The 16,536-nt window shown below is 45.4% G+C and overlaps 1 protein-coding gene across 2 annotated transcripts in view; it reads right to left on the reverse strand.

Moving 5' to 3' along the window:
- CEP120 (centrosomal protein 120) overlaps positions 1 to 14,651 on the reverse strand; it is a 68,257-nt gene extending 53,606 nt beyond the window's left edge. For both annotated transcript variants that reach the window (XM_090038463.1, XM_090038464.1), the window contains exons 1-4: positions 14,463 to 14,651; positions 1,943 to 2,099; positions 974 to 1,088; positions 88 to 229 (exon numbers count right to left, since the gene is read on the reverse strand). In XM_090038463.1, coding sequence (XP_089894589.1) covers positions 88 to 229; positions 974 to 1,088; positions 1,943 to 2,099; positions 14,463 to 14,511 — 463 coding nt within the window. In that variant the 5' untranslated portion in view covers positions 14,512 to 14,651. The remainder of the gene's footprint in view (positions 1 to 87; positions 230 to 973; positions 1,089 to 1,942; positions 2,100 to 14,462) is intronic.
- Positions 14,652 to 16,536: the final 1,885 nt, after the last annotated feature.

The raw sequence follows: 16,536 nt of genomic DNA on the forward strand, positions 1-16,536 counted from the left end.
CAAATTTACCATATACAGCAAACTGTTCTTCACACATTAAAGATTTTTTCTGAATAAACTTAGCGAGGTTTTTATTATGCTTTATACCTTTCCCTTCTCTAGGAGGTGCCTCCTTTGCTCTAAAAACATCCACAGGTGCTTTCGTATCAGTTTCCAATGTCAAGCTAATCTGCATCTCAGACTTAAATTTAGTATATTTGTTACTGAGCAAGGGGTACCATTTTGGTGCCTGCAAAATAAAAAGATACACAAAATATGATCCAAAAAGTAGTAACAAATAAAATGGAAAAGAAAAAAAGAGTTTATTATTATTATAGGGTAAAATAATCTAAGAGGCAAGTCATTTAGTCATAAAACTATTATTAATTTTAGATGCATGTGTTTATTTTCAAAATGTCAGACACTAACACTGATGTGGATCAAACCTTTCTACTCTACAGTCAAATAGAACTAGAAAGTAAGAAGGCTGCCTCCCAAACACTTCCAGTAATTTTAATGGTTAATTATGTTCACTTAAGAAAAACAAAACAAAAACTAAGCTAAACTAAACTTGTGGATATTTTCTAGTTTGAATTAGATACAATATGAAAAACAAATGTATCCAAATTCAATTTTGCAGTTCTTGAAAATATTTTTTAAAATTTGAAAATACAAAAAGAACAAAACAAACCCACAACCAAACAAACCCAACCTCATACACATTTAGTTTTGTGCTCTCAAAGCAATCTCTAATGGTCAATTTAAAAATATTTTATTATGTGATAAAAATGATGTATTCAAAATGCTTATCTTCACATATGTGCAATTAAAGCATCTTTTTAAAAAGTTCTGAACTAGATCATCTAATGAAGGAATCTACTTTCTTCAGAAAAGGATTTGAGAACTTCCCTGTTTCCTTCAAAAGCTTCCAATATATTTTTATAAACAAGAAATCTAATGTGCATACTGTCAAAATGTCAGTTATTAAACACACCTGTTTCTTTTCTTGGGCAGCTCTTAAATCTAATACAATGTAGCCTACGCTATCCTTTCTTGAAGATACAGGATCCAAGGCAAAACACTGGAGCTTGATAGGTGTTCGCTGCAGCCTAAAAGACCACCCCAATAAAAAACAACATGAAGTAGTAAAAATGTCTGCAGTTATGTGCAGCTGACAAATAATTCACAATACATACAAAATGCATCAACTTTTCATAGGTTTGGAACTAGTTATGACTAGGGACCTACTCAAATTGTAATTGCACAGATTTAATGGAAATTGCAAAATTGGGCAATCCCTGTGGAATCTGCAGGAAAAACAAACAAACAAAATCTTACTAAACATAAAATGTTGGCTACCCAGTGGGAACTGGTGGTCACCCCTGGCTGTGCAACCTGACAGGAAAGGGGCTACCAGCACAAAGGTGAGCAGGAAAATGGCTCTGCCCTTACCTTTCATTGCTGAGTGGCTGAGAGGAATCCTTGTCTTATGGCCCTGCCCCTCTCTAATCAGCAGCAAAGAGTGGGGCCGCATCACGGACAGCCTTCTCAGCCAATCAGTGACAGGGACAAGGTTACCAGGGACCACTCGGCCAGACACATGAGGGCCCCACCATAATAAGGCCTGTGAAAATGGGTTCTCATAGGATTTTTTTACCACAGACGCAGCACAGCATCATTCTTTCATAGAATAATTCTTCTACGTTAAACCTCCCTGCCTCCCCTACCACAATCAGTTCAGCAAAACAAAGAACTTTATGTTCTTTCACCCTTATTCTTACCTATAGCAGCAGTATCCTCAGATAAATTAGTTTCAGCATGTAATTAAGTATATCATTAAAGCGACTAGTTTCAATTCTAACATTTTTAGTGGACAGTAGTTCAAACACATACCTTTCACTAACTGTAAGAGACACAATAATGACAAACTAAACTTATTCTAGATTTAGTTTCATAATGCAACCTGTGCTGATGAAGTGCTTTCCTATCAAGTTCCCAAGCCAATTCAGTGGCAAACTCTGGCTGGTTTGTGTGATCCACAGGATCAGTAGACAGCTGTTCACCATCAAATTTTGCTTCTACGACAAGTGTATGCTTGGCACGTTTAGGAAAATGCCGTCCTAGAAAAACAAAAGCACAGAAATGATATCTTCACTTGGGGGGGGGAGGGGGGGAGGAGAGAATGTATTTATATCACAAGACAAATGTATAAAATGTTTCCTTTGTCATTTAGCCCACAGTTGTTTTAATATCTCAATATACTTTTTTATTATTAATTATGAAAACCCTTTCCTTCCCACCACCCATTCACAAAAAATAGATATTAGATCTTAACACAAAACAGACAGTAAAATGTATTTACATTGAAAAGAAGCTTGCACATATATACAAACTCTTATTCATTTATTTGTGCAATTGCCATATGCACTTGAACAGTAACCTTATTAATTACTCCTATTCCTTTCAACAGAACTTTCCCTATGTAAGTAACTTTATTCCCCCCCCCAGAAGTGTGACATTGGGCTTTTAGACAGGAACACCTTTGGTACCCACCCTCCATTTCTCAAAAATCTGTTAACTGCTTAAGTGGATGATGTACAAATGCTCCCTAACTCATGTATGCTTAGCACCTGGAACAATGTCATCTGGCCTGTGGGGCTCCTAATAGGTCTATGGGGAACCCTGCAGGCTGTGGCCCTCCATGCTAGATCAGGCACGCAGGGCCTGATCCCAGCATACAGGGCTCAGTGACAGTGGCATAGGGCCCTGTGGGCCTGATCCCAGCACTCCGAACTATCTAAATCTGATATACAAGTTTCTAGTTCAGGAAAATTTCTTGAAAAAAATTACTACATTTATGGATTGTGTAACAGGGGACCTTGCCCTGCTACTGACAGCAAGAAATTGAAGACTGTGCTTTTAAGACAAGCTCCTCAGAGGCCAGAAGAGGCAGGCTGTAGCTATATATAGCCTGCACAGAAGCAGAAGGGGTAGTCTGACTTGGGCAGCGCTACAGGAAGGATCTTACTGCTGGGAGAAAGAGAGAAGTGGTACAGGGAACTGCAGACTGACTTTGGCTGCGCTAGCTGAAGGAGCTCCCTGTGCTGAGTGGGTAAGCAATATGGGACACAGGGAATTATGAGTAGGCCCAGGAAAGAACAAGCTGGGAGAAGCCAGAAAAACCAAGTAGAAGCCTGGGGAAGACCTTAGAGAAAGGCACCCCAGCTGCATTTGATTGTGCTTCTGTTGGGCTATGTTTGCTGTTTAGGTTACAAAGGATGGCAGTGGCTGAAGGTGAGGAAAGGAGGCACTGAAGATGTCCCACAAGAGGGATTAGGATAACTGAGTTGGGCTGCCAGAGGACCCAGTGATCCAAAACCCAACTGTCTGAGCCTGAGAGACTGTGCAGGACTATCATTCAGAGATGTAACAACAACTGAAGGCATGGCAGATGAGGGTAGGGTGGTACCTGGAGTGAGCCACTCCTGTTACTGGCCTTTGATTCCATTATAGACAGGACTGAAAAACTGCAAACTGCCAAAAATTAATGTGAAAAGTTATTGGTCCAGATAACATTGGTATCCCCTCCCTCCGCACCCCCCTCCAAAAATTGATCCAGCACTTCTGTTTAGCCTTGCAGTTTTTTCTTTCAAAACTCTCCCCTCCACTTAACCCCAAGACAAGACAAATGGAGGAACTCAGAATATAACATTTATAATATCTGACAACCTACAGCTGAGGTCAGCAACATGTGATCTGCATGTCAGATACGGCTGGACAAGCTTTGCTTAAACAACCTACCCAGTTCTGGGATCCAGCAAACTGTGAGGAGCATCTAGAAGCACAGCGTGCTTCTGGATGTGTGAAAGAGCTCCAGCAACAGCATGGTCCATTCTGTGCCAAATCTCAGGCAGCAGCTGCAGCAGCAGGGCCTGGGACAAAGGCACCAGCATGTCCCTGACCAGCCCAGTGTTCCTCTAGAAACTGTTTTTCATCAAATACCAGGCTGATGGGGACAGGCTGGTGCCTCTGTTCCAGTTCATGCTGCCATCCAGTGAATGTTATAGAATGACGTGTGGTCACTGTGGCTCTTTAATACATCCTGAAACAGACTAAGCTTTGGGATACTCTTGGTAGCCTTCTAGTCCAAGTTTGCTGCATGCTAGGGAATAGATCCTAGGGCAGGAACAGAGGAGCCACCATGTCCCCAACCTGAACACACAAGCAGACCAGTCAGGTAGTGATCCATGTGGGGCTGTGCATGCTCATCTGTAGCAGGTGGGGACCTTTTGTCAGCAGGAAAGGTGTTGGGGGTGTTGCCTGCCCCCACTCGCTTTGGGTTTACAGGGCCTGGGACAGTCTCCCCTTAAGAACTGTGAGTCCAGTAGCCCTCATACTTGTGATTTGTGAAGGAGCCACCTGCTGTTGAAGATCAATCCCATAATAAACTATACATTCCAGCCCAGGCGTGGATCAAGAGGCAGGGGGAGGGTGCACTGGTGCACTTGCACCCCCTTTTGATTTCTGCTTCACCCAAAGCTTAAAACCAACTGCCTGGAGGTGACAGCTCCAAAAGAGACCAACTCAGGAAGGAAATCACCACATGCTACAACAATTTAAGAGAGAATAATCCAGACATCCTCCCAGATATTAAACAATGGCTACAAAGAGACTACAAAAAAAATTTCTACAACATCCATCCAACATAAAAAGAAGAAATGGAACAAATTACTTCAGGAACAACCTTCCCAGCCACAAAACCACCACCAGAGAAACAACACTAAACACCTTACAACATTCCAACCTCAGACTTGATGAAACTAAAAGCAGCAACTAACCCTCATATACCATCACTCTCTCCACACACACACTTAACAAAATTGAAAATATGTCCTTTCTAAAAGCCTAAATTTCTGTCCAGAAAAATACCCTAATAAAATACTTCAATGTGGCAAACCGGAAGAATTCTGATGCCTCTGCCACAACCAAAATGAATCCACTTCCAACAACAACTCATCCTCTCACAATACTGAGGAAAAGATCACCGCCCCCCCCACCGCACAAAAAAAATCAGATTGGACACCTCACATACCTTTGACCACTATATCGACTGCTTCAGGGAAAGAAAAACAATGAAATAATCAACACCACACAGCATTATAACAACCTCTCCGTATCAGAGAAAAAGGTCATAGAATCTCTAACATCTAACCGCCGAGTAGTAATAAAATGAATAGATAAAGGAGGAGCCACCGTCATCCTTAGCCATGAAGACTACTACATAAAAGAAGCCAACAGACAACTCTAGGACACCACCTACTACAAAGAACCACAGGAAGATTCTACTCCCCTTTTCACCCAGAAACTCAAAAATACCATCAAATCATTTCCATCAGAACTACAAGAAAAATGACAGACCTTGATCCCCCACTACTTAATCCAAGGACTTTTTACATGCTCCCTAAAAGCCACAAACAAGGGAACCCTGGCAGACCTATCATATCCAACCATGGAACCCTAACGGAGGAAATATCAGGTTTCATCAAATAAATCCTAAAACTGCTTGTCACCCAAAGAGCAAGTTTTGTCCAAAACACTACAGACTTTCTATGAAAACTTAAAAACATAGACCACCTTCCCAGCAACAACCTCCTATCCACCATGGATGTTACCAGTTTATATACCAACATCCCACACCAGGATGGCATCCAAGTCTGCCTTACATACCTACAAGAGCAAGATGACAACTCAGAGTACAGACCCAAAGACATCACTGACCATATACACTTCATCCTCAAAAACAATAATTTCACTTTTAATAACCAATACTTCCTCCAGATCCTGGGCACAGCTATGGGCACTAAAATGGCCCCACAGTATACCAACCTTTTGATGAGCTACCTGGAAGAAGAATTCTTCAAGGACTGCACCATCAAACCCTTGCTATACTTATCGTTTGGACTGAAAACCTGCAACCTCTGATTGAGTTCCATCAGAAATTCAACAATCATCACCCCTCCATCTATCTCTTAAATAATCCAGCACCAACATCTCCTTTTTAGACATGATGATGATCAGTATCCAGAATGGTAAAATACAGACCACACTATGCAAGAAACCTGCAGACCAACATACATATCTGCACAGAACCAGCAATCACCCTAAACACACCAAGCAAGCTGTGATAGACAGCAAGCCCTCAGATATCACCAAATTTGCACTGAGGAGAACACCCGGGACTGCTACCTCACCTCACAAACCTTAAAAAGGCTTTCAGTCAACAAGGAGAGATGGATCACATGTTTGAAAGAGCCACCCCGCCCCGGATACCATGTGAAGAATTGCTGCAGTACAGAAGGAAAACCCCCACGAATCACACACTGCTGATTACAGCATATAATTTCTCCCTCAAACCTACATGGAAAATCCTCAATTACAACCCATACTAGAAGGAGACTCAATTCTTAAAGAGATCTCCCAAGAACCATGCATTCTACCCTTCAAACAAGCACTGAACTTCGCTAACCTCATCACCAGAACCAAACTTCCTATGGCCCAAAACACACTGAATGGATCCAGGCCATGCCATGAAAAGAAATGCAAAACTTGCCAACATATCTTCACACAATTACTTTACACAATTACTGCACCCCACAACAGAACCACCAGCATTCCTGGATCTTACAGCTGCACCTCCAGAAATGTTATACATCTCACCCAATGCATCAAATGCCCTGATGAAAAATACATAGGTGAGACCAAACAACAACCGAGCAGCAGAATGACTGCACACCAGAAATCTATTAAATTACTGGTGGGGGCACATTTCTCACAAGAAAACCTCTCTCTCTCCAATCTCTCAGTTTTCATTCTCAAAGGGAACTTACAAAACACTTTTCACAGATGAATCTATGAACTTCACTTCATCAACCTCTTGGATACAAAAAATCATGGAGTTAATATAGACATTGGATTTATGACACATCTGACTCCCCAGGTACCACTCCACTATTTACCTGCAACATTCATCCTCACCCCTAGCCAGCCTGTCTCTCACCCACTGACTCTTCAATTTACATCTTCACTGACTAGCTTTCTTGAATGCATAGCAGCCTGTGGCTTCTTTACTATTCATTCCATCCAGGAAGAGCACGCACAAATGCAGATGCTTCCTCAGCCTGACAAAAGGTTTTTAGCAACCCAAAAGCTTACTAAGAAAAATTTGTGCAACTATCTGAGTTGGTCTAATAAAATATATCAGATTTATCCAAAGAACCTAGGTCTGTCTATGTCCTTAGACCAACACAGCTACAACCTACACCCCTGGAGGCAACTGCTGAATTTTGAGTCTGGCAGTGCTGAGGGAGTCGCATGACTTCATGGCTCATTATCATCTACCTGCTACCTTCTAAACTCTCTTCATTCCATAGGCATTAACAAATCTCCCCCTTCTTTATAATGATCTGGATATACAACCTATCAATCTAGCCATTTTTTTGCTCCTGGCAATGAAGCTCCTATTCCATAGGAGTGGACTATTTCTAACTCATTCCAACAAAGCACTATTTGTTTTCACTTGTCAAACTGTGTGACACAAACCTAGACTCCCAGCCTATGAATAAAGCTTCAAGATTCTTTTTAACTGGAGAAAAACAGATGTGTTGTTTCACATAGGATGAGGCACCTTGCCATATCCACTCCCCTTTTGAACATCCTAGATTCACCTATGCTGTGGCCCTATTGGGGAGACCTGAACACTCCTCCTACCCTTTTGTTTGCTGTACTGGGTGTATTAACTACATCCCTCCTTCCTGGTATTCTGATCCCAGAAACAGTCCAGTCTGAATCACAGGGGTCAGCACACAAGAGAAGAGGGGGCAGTTCCAAGGGAGCCAGGATGCACAATCACACCCAATACTAACAAGGCCCCTCTCAAAAAGAACAATGGTCATAGGGCAGGGCGGCTCTGTTTCCCTGTTCCCTACTGGATCCAAGAGATCCTTCTCTCACGGAAAGGGTAGGGAAGACAGAAATCTGAAGCCAACTTGCAGGCAACTCCCCGCACAAACAGGCAGAGGGCTGAGAATTTGGAAATTGCTTCAAATCCTGAGGACAGATTCTGAGGGTGCACAGTAATTTTGAGCAGCTCCTAACCTTTGCTCTGACTGCACACACATCTGAAAGTAGTTCTAAGCACTCATTCTGCAGCTCAAAGTTATGCCACCCCAGAACAGGATTCTCTTTGACCTGTACCACCCTTGCTCCTATTCCATCTGGGTGTGGTCACTCCCCACAGATGTGCCACCCAAACTGAAGTTCTCCAGTATTCCAGGATCTCTCATACCCCCACCTGTAAAGCAGGGCTAGAAGCCTGACCTGGCTCACTAGGCTTCCATTGGTTCCTTGTCCTGCCCTGCTCACTAGGCCTCTAGTGGCAGGTCACAGCCTTGCAGGTGGGGAACAGTCAGAGAAGTTTTCTAGAGCAGTGGTTTTCAACCTTTTTTCATTGGCAGACCCCTAAAAAATTTTGAGTGGAGGTATGGACCAAGGTTCCATCTAAGCTGTGATTAAAAATCTTGCCACACACTAATTTTTTAATGCCATGCACCCACCTGGAGAGGAGCTCGGCTGCAGCTTCCCAGAGAGGAGCTGGGCGTGGAGCGTGGCGGAGGCACTGGGGCCAGTGTGGGACACTTACCAGAGGTAAGATCTTCACTCACTCCTCAGGCGGGGCAGGCATTGGCTCCTCCCTGAGAAGAGCCAGGGTGGGGCTGGGGTACAGTACCTCCTCATTCCCCGAGGCGAGCCAGGGTGGGAGCTGGCGTGGGCTCCGCTGGCTCCGGGGAACTGCTCCGCAGGCTCCTCCGGCTCTGGGGAACTGCTCCACTCCCCAGCCCCTGTCAGTTAGGTTTCCAGAAGTAAATATTTTTGGTTAAAGATTCCTCCAAGGTTTGGTTCAGAACACAAGTTGGGAAGTTTCCATTTAAATAAAATACAACAGTTTTAAGCTTATTCTTGTTGTACTGTTCCAGCTGAAGCTCTCCCTGTCACCTGCTCAAAAATTCCACCAACTTCCCAAAGGCCACAACCATGAGGGTATTTGCAAGTTGGCATTTGCTTGCTGATGGACAGAAGGATGCTGCAGCAGACAACCACAATGGCATTGCTGCATGTTTGATAAAGTCCAAATAAACAGCAGGCCTGTGCAGCAGCATGAGCCCACAAGAAATTCTGGGTTACAGGGAAATGTCTCTAACAAGGGCAAAGAAAAGAGTCATGGTCTTGTGATCTCCCATCTGGGGAAAGCTGGTAGAAGCCGTCTGAAACTTGTCTTTCCTACCACCCTCAGCATTTCCCACAACAACTTCTCCTCCCTATTTCCATTTCTATGTTCTGGCTGCGAGGTTTAACTGACACCAGGGTTGTGAATTAAGTACCAGGTGACAGAGGCCCAGATGCTGTATCATCTTTTGTTGTTATACTTTGGTGAGGACCGAAGTGGTGCACGTCAAAAGGGGTAGGTGGGACCAATTTGGGAACGGACCAAAGTGGCATGCTCATGGATCACTACACCTTAGAGGGAACATTGGTGTGGACCCCTTTAGCAATTTAAAATGATGGTGCATATCCCCTTGAATTGTAAGTGTGCGTATTCGCACACTTTTGACTTACAGTCATCTTTCATGGACCCTCTAAACAGTCTGGGACCCCCACAGGTTCACAGACCACAAATTGAAAACCAGTGTTCTAAGCTAGAGGTTTCCCAACCTTTTCTTATAATGTACCCCCTTCCAGATTTACCAGCTGCCCACATACCCCCACCAGCATGTTTTATATTTTAACCCCTTAAATGCCAATAATAATTTTTAATCCACCATTATAAAATTACACTAAAATTAAATCTACCATTACACAATTTCTCCCACATACCCCCCCCAGAACTGTCTTGTGTACCGCCAGGGGTGCGCGTATCACAGTTTGGGAACCCCTGTTCTAGACTAAGGGTGCTACTGTCTGAGACTCTAAGGTAGTGCTAACACCCATCAACATCTGTGTGGCTTACAGTGGAAGGTGCAGCAAGACCCTCTATCCATGTATTCTCTGCTGCCTGGAGCTACTCTGGGTGATACAGCCCACTGGGCAGCATCCCTATACACCTGGGTGCAGTTCAGAGGAACCAGCTTTGGCTTCCCTTGTCCTCCTTCAGAGGGAAGGAAAGCCCCCAGAGATGCCCTGCATGAGACAGCACCCCCTCAGCTCTATTAATAGAATCATAGAAGTAGGGTTGGAAGGGACCTCGTAGATCTTCAAGTCCGACCCCCCACCTGGGCGGGAGAAAAACTGGACTCAAATGAGTCAAGCCAGGTAGGCATCAAGCCTCTTCTTAAAGATCCCCAGGATAGGAGCCAGCACCACTTCCCTTGGAAGTTGGTTCCAGCTCCTAGCTGCCCTAATTGTGAAGTAGTTCTTGCAGATGTCTAATCTAAACCTACTCTCCAGTAATTTGTGTCCATTGTTCCTTGTCATACCAGGGGGCGCTAGGGGAAACAGTGTCTCCCCCAAACCCTTCTGGTCCCCCCTAGTGAGTTTATAGACAGTCACCAGGTCCCCCCTCAGCCTTCTCTTGTGAAGGCTGAACAGGCTTAGGTCCCGCAGTCTTTCATTGTAGGGTCTGCCCTGTTGTCCCCAGATCATGTGGGTGGCCCTCCTCTGGACCCTTTTAATGTTGTCCACATCCCTCCTGAAATGGGGCGCACAGAACTGGACACAGTACTCCAGCTGTGGCCTGACCAGCGTCGCATAGAGGGGGAGGATCAACTCCCTGGCTCTACTTGAGATGCACCTGTAGATGCACGACAAAGTTGTTAGCCCTGCTAACCGTGACCTCGCATTGTCGACCCATGTTCATCTTGGAGTCAATAACGACTCCAAGATCCCTTTCTGCCTCCATGCTCTCATTCTGTAAGTGTACTGCTGGTTTCTACTGCCTAAGTGCAGCACCCTGCACTTGTCAGTATTGAAACGCATCCTGTTTATGTTAGCCCACTCCTGTAACCTATCCACATCTTGCTGCAATCTTTCCCCCTTACTAGCGTGCTCACCTATTCATTTGCCATGAGGCTGAAGTTGGGTCCATATGCCTGGTTCCTAATTCCCAGTTCCTGGGTCCCTTTTCACAGCTCATCTTTACACCGTGAGAGGCTGCTAGTGATGAATGAGATGTGCCAACAGGTTGGAATGTGGTCAGTGATGTGTGTTTCCTAACGAAAGTGTCAAATCTCTTGTGTCGAGGACGCGGCCCTGACTGAGGAGCAGAGATCAGACTGCAAAGGTGGGAATAAGGACCAGGGAATAAGGACCTACTTTCAGCCTCAGGCAGACAAGGTTCTTTGGGTAAATGTGGTCTCTTTTATTAGACCAACTAAAAATTGGAAAAATTGTTCTTTGCAACCTTTCAGGTACGAACACCCTTCTTTAGGCCTAGGGAGAGTCTGCTGGTATTATGTGTTCTCCTGGATGGAATAGAAGCCAATATGTAAAATGCAGGTCTGTGAAAATGCAAATATGTGGCAGTGAGGATCTGAAGGGGGTAGAAGACAATAGGTAAGAGACAGGTGGGTGAGGGGGGAAAGAGGGAATGCTGACCTGGTGAGAGAATGTAGCTGGTAAAACACAGACAAGTTACCTGGGGTTATTGGATGGCAGGCACGTTATAATGTGCTATAAATTCAACATCTATATTTAGTCCATGAGGTTTTTTATCTAGTAGATTTATGAAGGGAAGTTCATAGGCTCATCTACGAAAACTGTTTTGTACATTCCTTTTGAGGGTTAGAATTGAGAGATCAGGGAGTGTTTGTCTTGTGAGACGAGTGCACCCACAGGTAATTGGGTATTTTTGTCTTTGATAGATTTTCGGCATGCCAGTGAAAATAAACATTCTAGCTATACTCTCTATAGTTCTTTCACAAGGCATGAGGCTGAAGGAGGTGTTGGTTGTAGCCATGTTGGTCTAAGGACACAAGCAGACAAAGTTCTTCAGGTAAATGTGATTAATCTACTGGATACAAAAAATCATGGACTAAATATAGATATTGGACTTACAGCATATCATAATCTGCCTGATATTTGATAAACCCATGTAACCTATCTGCATATTACCAGCTACGTTCTCTCACCAGGTCTCCATTCCCTTCTTCCCTCTCCCACGTGCCTGTCTCACACCCATTGTCTCCCATGGCCTCTGAACCTCACTGCCTTGCATTTGCATTTTTACAGACCTGAATTTTGCACCTTGGCTTCCAGTCAAGAGCGCACAAACACCAGCAGACTCTCCCTCTGCCTGAAGAAGGGTGTCTGTGCCCAAAAGCTTGCAAAGAACAATTAGCAACAACAAGTAGCATTCTTATATTTATATGCACTGTGGTAGTTAATATAAAACGTATGTCTAGGCATAGGTGGCAGAAGGCTAGGGCTAACAAGGCTTAGCCCTCACAAACACAGGGCAACAGTTAGGGCTGCAGACTCCGGGCTGCAGCAGGTACAGGGGAGGGAAGCAAGGGGGGGAATATGGGCATGTACACTCAGGTACAGCTGGGATCACAACCAGCCAACATTGCAGCCCTGGTGCGTGGATTACTGCCCAGCATGGCAGACAGGCAAGTGTCCATGTACTCTGTGAAGGGGTGTGAGGGGGGCCAGATGAAGGCCCCCACAATGCAGGAGGAAGTAGGCAGAGGCAGGAACAGGGGCTGAGGTGAATGGGGCCTCGGGCCGAGTCATGGGATGCTCAGAGCCCAGGCAGCTTGTCCAGGTGGGCGGAGGCTACAGCCACTTCGTGCATCTGAGGGAAGGCAAGGGTGGCATGTTCCAGGGTGCACACAGCAGTAGGAGACCCCGCCCCCTCGATGAGTCACCTGGGCTCTGAGCCTCCCACAACCAGCCCCAAGCCCCATTCAACCCAGCCCCCGCCCCATACCCTCCCTCACCACAGAGGCCTCAATCTGCCCCCTTTCCCAGGACAGACTTACCTGCAAGGGTGGGGTGTGCGCATGTGTTCCACTCCCCCAAATAATATTTTCTCCCTCCACCTATGCGTATAGGGCCCGGATTCCACAATATGGTAATAGCTTTCAAGTGATAAACACAAAACAACAGCAGATTCTCCCTCTGCCTGAGAAAGGGCGTTTGCACTGAAAGGTAGCAAAGAACAATTTCCCCAACTATTTAGTTGTTCTAATAAAAGATATCGCATCTGCCCAAAGACCCGAGGGGGTGGAAAGCATGCAGTCCACTAAGATGTGGGGCGATGTGGACACACTTGAAGGGAGAGCGAGGCTGCAAATAGATTTAGACAGACTACAAAAGTGGGCAGATGAAAATAGGATGGGGTTCAATGTAGACAAATGCAGGGTGCTGCACCTTGGGAGAAGGAATCCACAGCATACATGCAGGCTAGGGAGTTCCCTTCTAGAAAGCACAGAGGAAAGGGATCTTGAAGTCATTATTGACTCCAAGATGAACATGAGTTGCCAATGCCAGACCGCAGCCAGCAAGGCCAGCCATACCTTGTCATGCATCCAAAGGTGCATCTCAAGCCAGTCCAGAGAGGTGATTCTTCTCCTTTATGCGACACTGGTCAGGGCTGCAGTTGGAGTACTGCGTCCAGTACTGGGCACTGCACTTCAAAAGGGATGTGGCCAGCCTGGAGAGTTCAAAGGAGGGCCACCTGCTAGGTGAGAGGGCAGCACAACAGGCCCTACAAGGAGAGACTGAGGGACCTGAACCTGTTCAGCCTTAGCAAGAGGAGGCTGAGGGGGGACCTGATGGCTGCCTACAAACGCATCAGGGGAGATCAGCAGCAAATAGGTAGTGCCCTTTTCTCCCCAGCACCACCTGGGGTGACAAGGAACAATGGTAATAAGCTGATAGAGAATGTTTAGGTTAGAGATCAGAAGGCAATATTTTACAGTTAGGGTGGCCAAAATCTGGAACCAACTTCCCAGGGAAGTGGTCCTTGCCCCTACCTTGGGCAAATTCAAGAGAAGGTTGGATGATCATCTGTCTGGGGTTTTGTGAACCCAGCATTCATTCCTGCCTGTGGCAGGGGGTCAGGCTAGATGATCTGTTCAGGTCCCTCCTGTTCCTAACTACTATGAAACTCCTGTCATCTTCGTTGTGAGAGTGCTTTTTCCTTGTTGGTGCACTGAACTTTGCTTTTCATGCTTGCTAATACAGAGGAAATATTTATTTATACTCTCCCTCTTTCCAGCTCCCCCTTTTAACTGTATTTAATTGCAAGATAACCCTGCCACTGAAACACAGGGTTGAGAGAGAAGCTTCCTTCAGTCGTGACCAAACTCAACGCATTTTTAAAAAAAAATTCCCAGCCCCTTCCTTGCGAACAGAGAGCGGCTCCTTCCCAGCGAAATCAGCCAATGACCAAAATCCCAGTTTCAAGCGGGGAGGATCCGGCGCGTTACCTTCCAGGATGGAGACTACGACGAGGAGCTGGTCGGAGCGGGGCCCCATAGCGGCTCGTGGCTGCTTGCCTCCCCCGCAGCCCCGGGGCCGGCGGCCCGCGCCCGTTACCGCCTCCAGCGTTTGAAACCCAACCGCCGCCGCGCTTCGCCTAGCAACCGGCGCGCCCGGCGGACAAAGGAACGCGGAGACTGAGGACCGCGACTGCAAGAGCGCCGCTTCCGGGCCGGCTCCGTCCGTATCCAACAGACAGGGGGGACCTGGGGGGGGTAGCACCCCCTGCAGGCGTGGCGGAGGTGTAGCTGCGCTGCAAGAGCGCCCACGTGTGGGCCGGCGGGGGCGCTGCGTGGCACGGCGAGGGAACAGACCCCTCGTGAGTACAATGAAGTAGTATGATTTTTAAAACATAAATAGTACTCCACACCTGCTACGTGAAGTAGTATGTAATGTGTACAGAGTACCCCACTCGAGCCTCATTTATTCTAGTATTTCCCCCCTCCCAGAAACAAAAACCCAAATATCATGAGTTTCCCAATTTAAATACCACCAGTGCTCAGCCGTTTTCTTCCTTTTAGTACTGCGGATATACGAAAGGGCCCGGTGAGTGCAAACGAAGGCAGATGCGTGTTCAAGCACTGGAAAGTTTCTGCCACTGACTAAAATGGGAATTGATTTTATTTTGCTCTAATTTGCTACAGTTTTACATTCTAGAGTTGTTTTTTTAATTCATGTGTTGATTTCTGACATACTTTTTAAAGTGTGCAATTAGAACAAGAAATGCACCGTTACGTATACAGATATTCTAAAAGAAAATGTACAGTGAAGCAGCTGTGGAAGCAGGTCTTTGTTTTGCAGTCCAGACCAAGACCACCTGCTCAGACCACAGCAAAGACAAGTTATTAAAAGCCTGATTACCACAGCCAGAGTACCAAAAAAGACAAATACTGTGTGTGTGCAGGCACACACATGCACATATGGATATATGGTGCGATATAACGTTTTTATATAACTCACTGTCTCTTCTATATATATATAAAGGGCTTAGTCTGTGTGTCTGTAATGCTCTTGGGGGGTGTGGCTCCAGCCAGTGCGTGTCAAGAATGCCCATCAAGATGGATGGCCGGGGTAGGTGGCTACCCACCACCCCATGGTGCTGCCTGCCAGGAGTGTGGGGGAAGCCTGCATACAGTGGCCACCACCGCCACCCACCACCCCACACTACTGCCACTCCACATCTGGTGGTATGGAGTGGCAGGGTTGTGGAGCAAGGCCAGACGCAGAGTGGCAGGGAGGGGATGGTACACAACTGGATGTGGGGTGGCGGTAGTGCAGGGTGGTGGGTAGCAGCAGTGGCTGCTGCGTGCAATTCCCCACTGCCCCTTGGGAGGTAGTGGCAGTGCAAGGTGGTGGGTGGCAGTGCTCTGTCCCTGCCTGCCAATCATTCGTGATGGGCAATTCCCCAGTCTATACATACCTGTACATGCACACATTTAAATACAACACACCATAAATACAAATTTAGTTTTCATTTTGGGCAGAACTCTCTGTGTGTACACATAATACAACACACCCCATACACGGTTAAAAGGGTAGTTACATTCTTTCCCATGTCTGCTCTTTTTTTTCTAGCTAGCTCTCTCTCTTATTTTTGCTTATACAAGTACTAAGTAAATATGCAGTAACCATTGTGCAGTAGTGTCTCATGCAGACACACCCAGTTTAAGTAAAATTAACAGTGTTTGAGAGCAGCCCATTCATTTGGAATTGCCTGTGTGATTTTGAAAACAAAATTCAAATGCTAAATAAATCTAGATATATTTCAAACTAAATGAAAATCTATATTGTTATTATTACTATGGAGAACCTGAGTGTTTTCTTCATCAAACAGTCAGCCTTTATTTCAGTTACAATCACAGGTTTCTATCAAACTGAGTTATATCTAATAAAGTCACCACATAACATAGGAACAGTAATTTTTCTCTTTTTTATTTAATTCTATTTAAGATGCATGCATCTGCATTAATAAAACTAATTTACTTACTGAACAAGAGTAGAATTACATGATACAATTATACC

This window comes from Crocodylus siamensis, chromosome 3 (assembly GCF_052110815.1).
Source record: "Crocodylus siamensis isolate JL-2025a chromosome 3, ASM5211081v1, whole genome shotgun sequence".
Taxonomy (NCBI): Eukaryota; Metazoa; Chordata; order Crocodylia; family Crocodylidae; genus Crocodylus; species Crocodylus siamensis.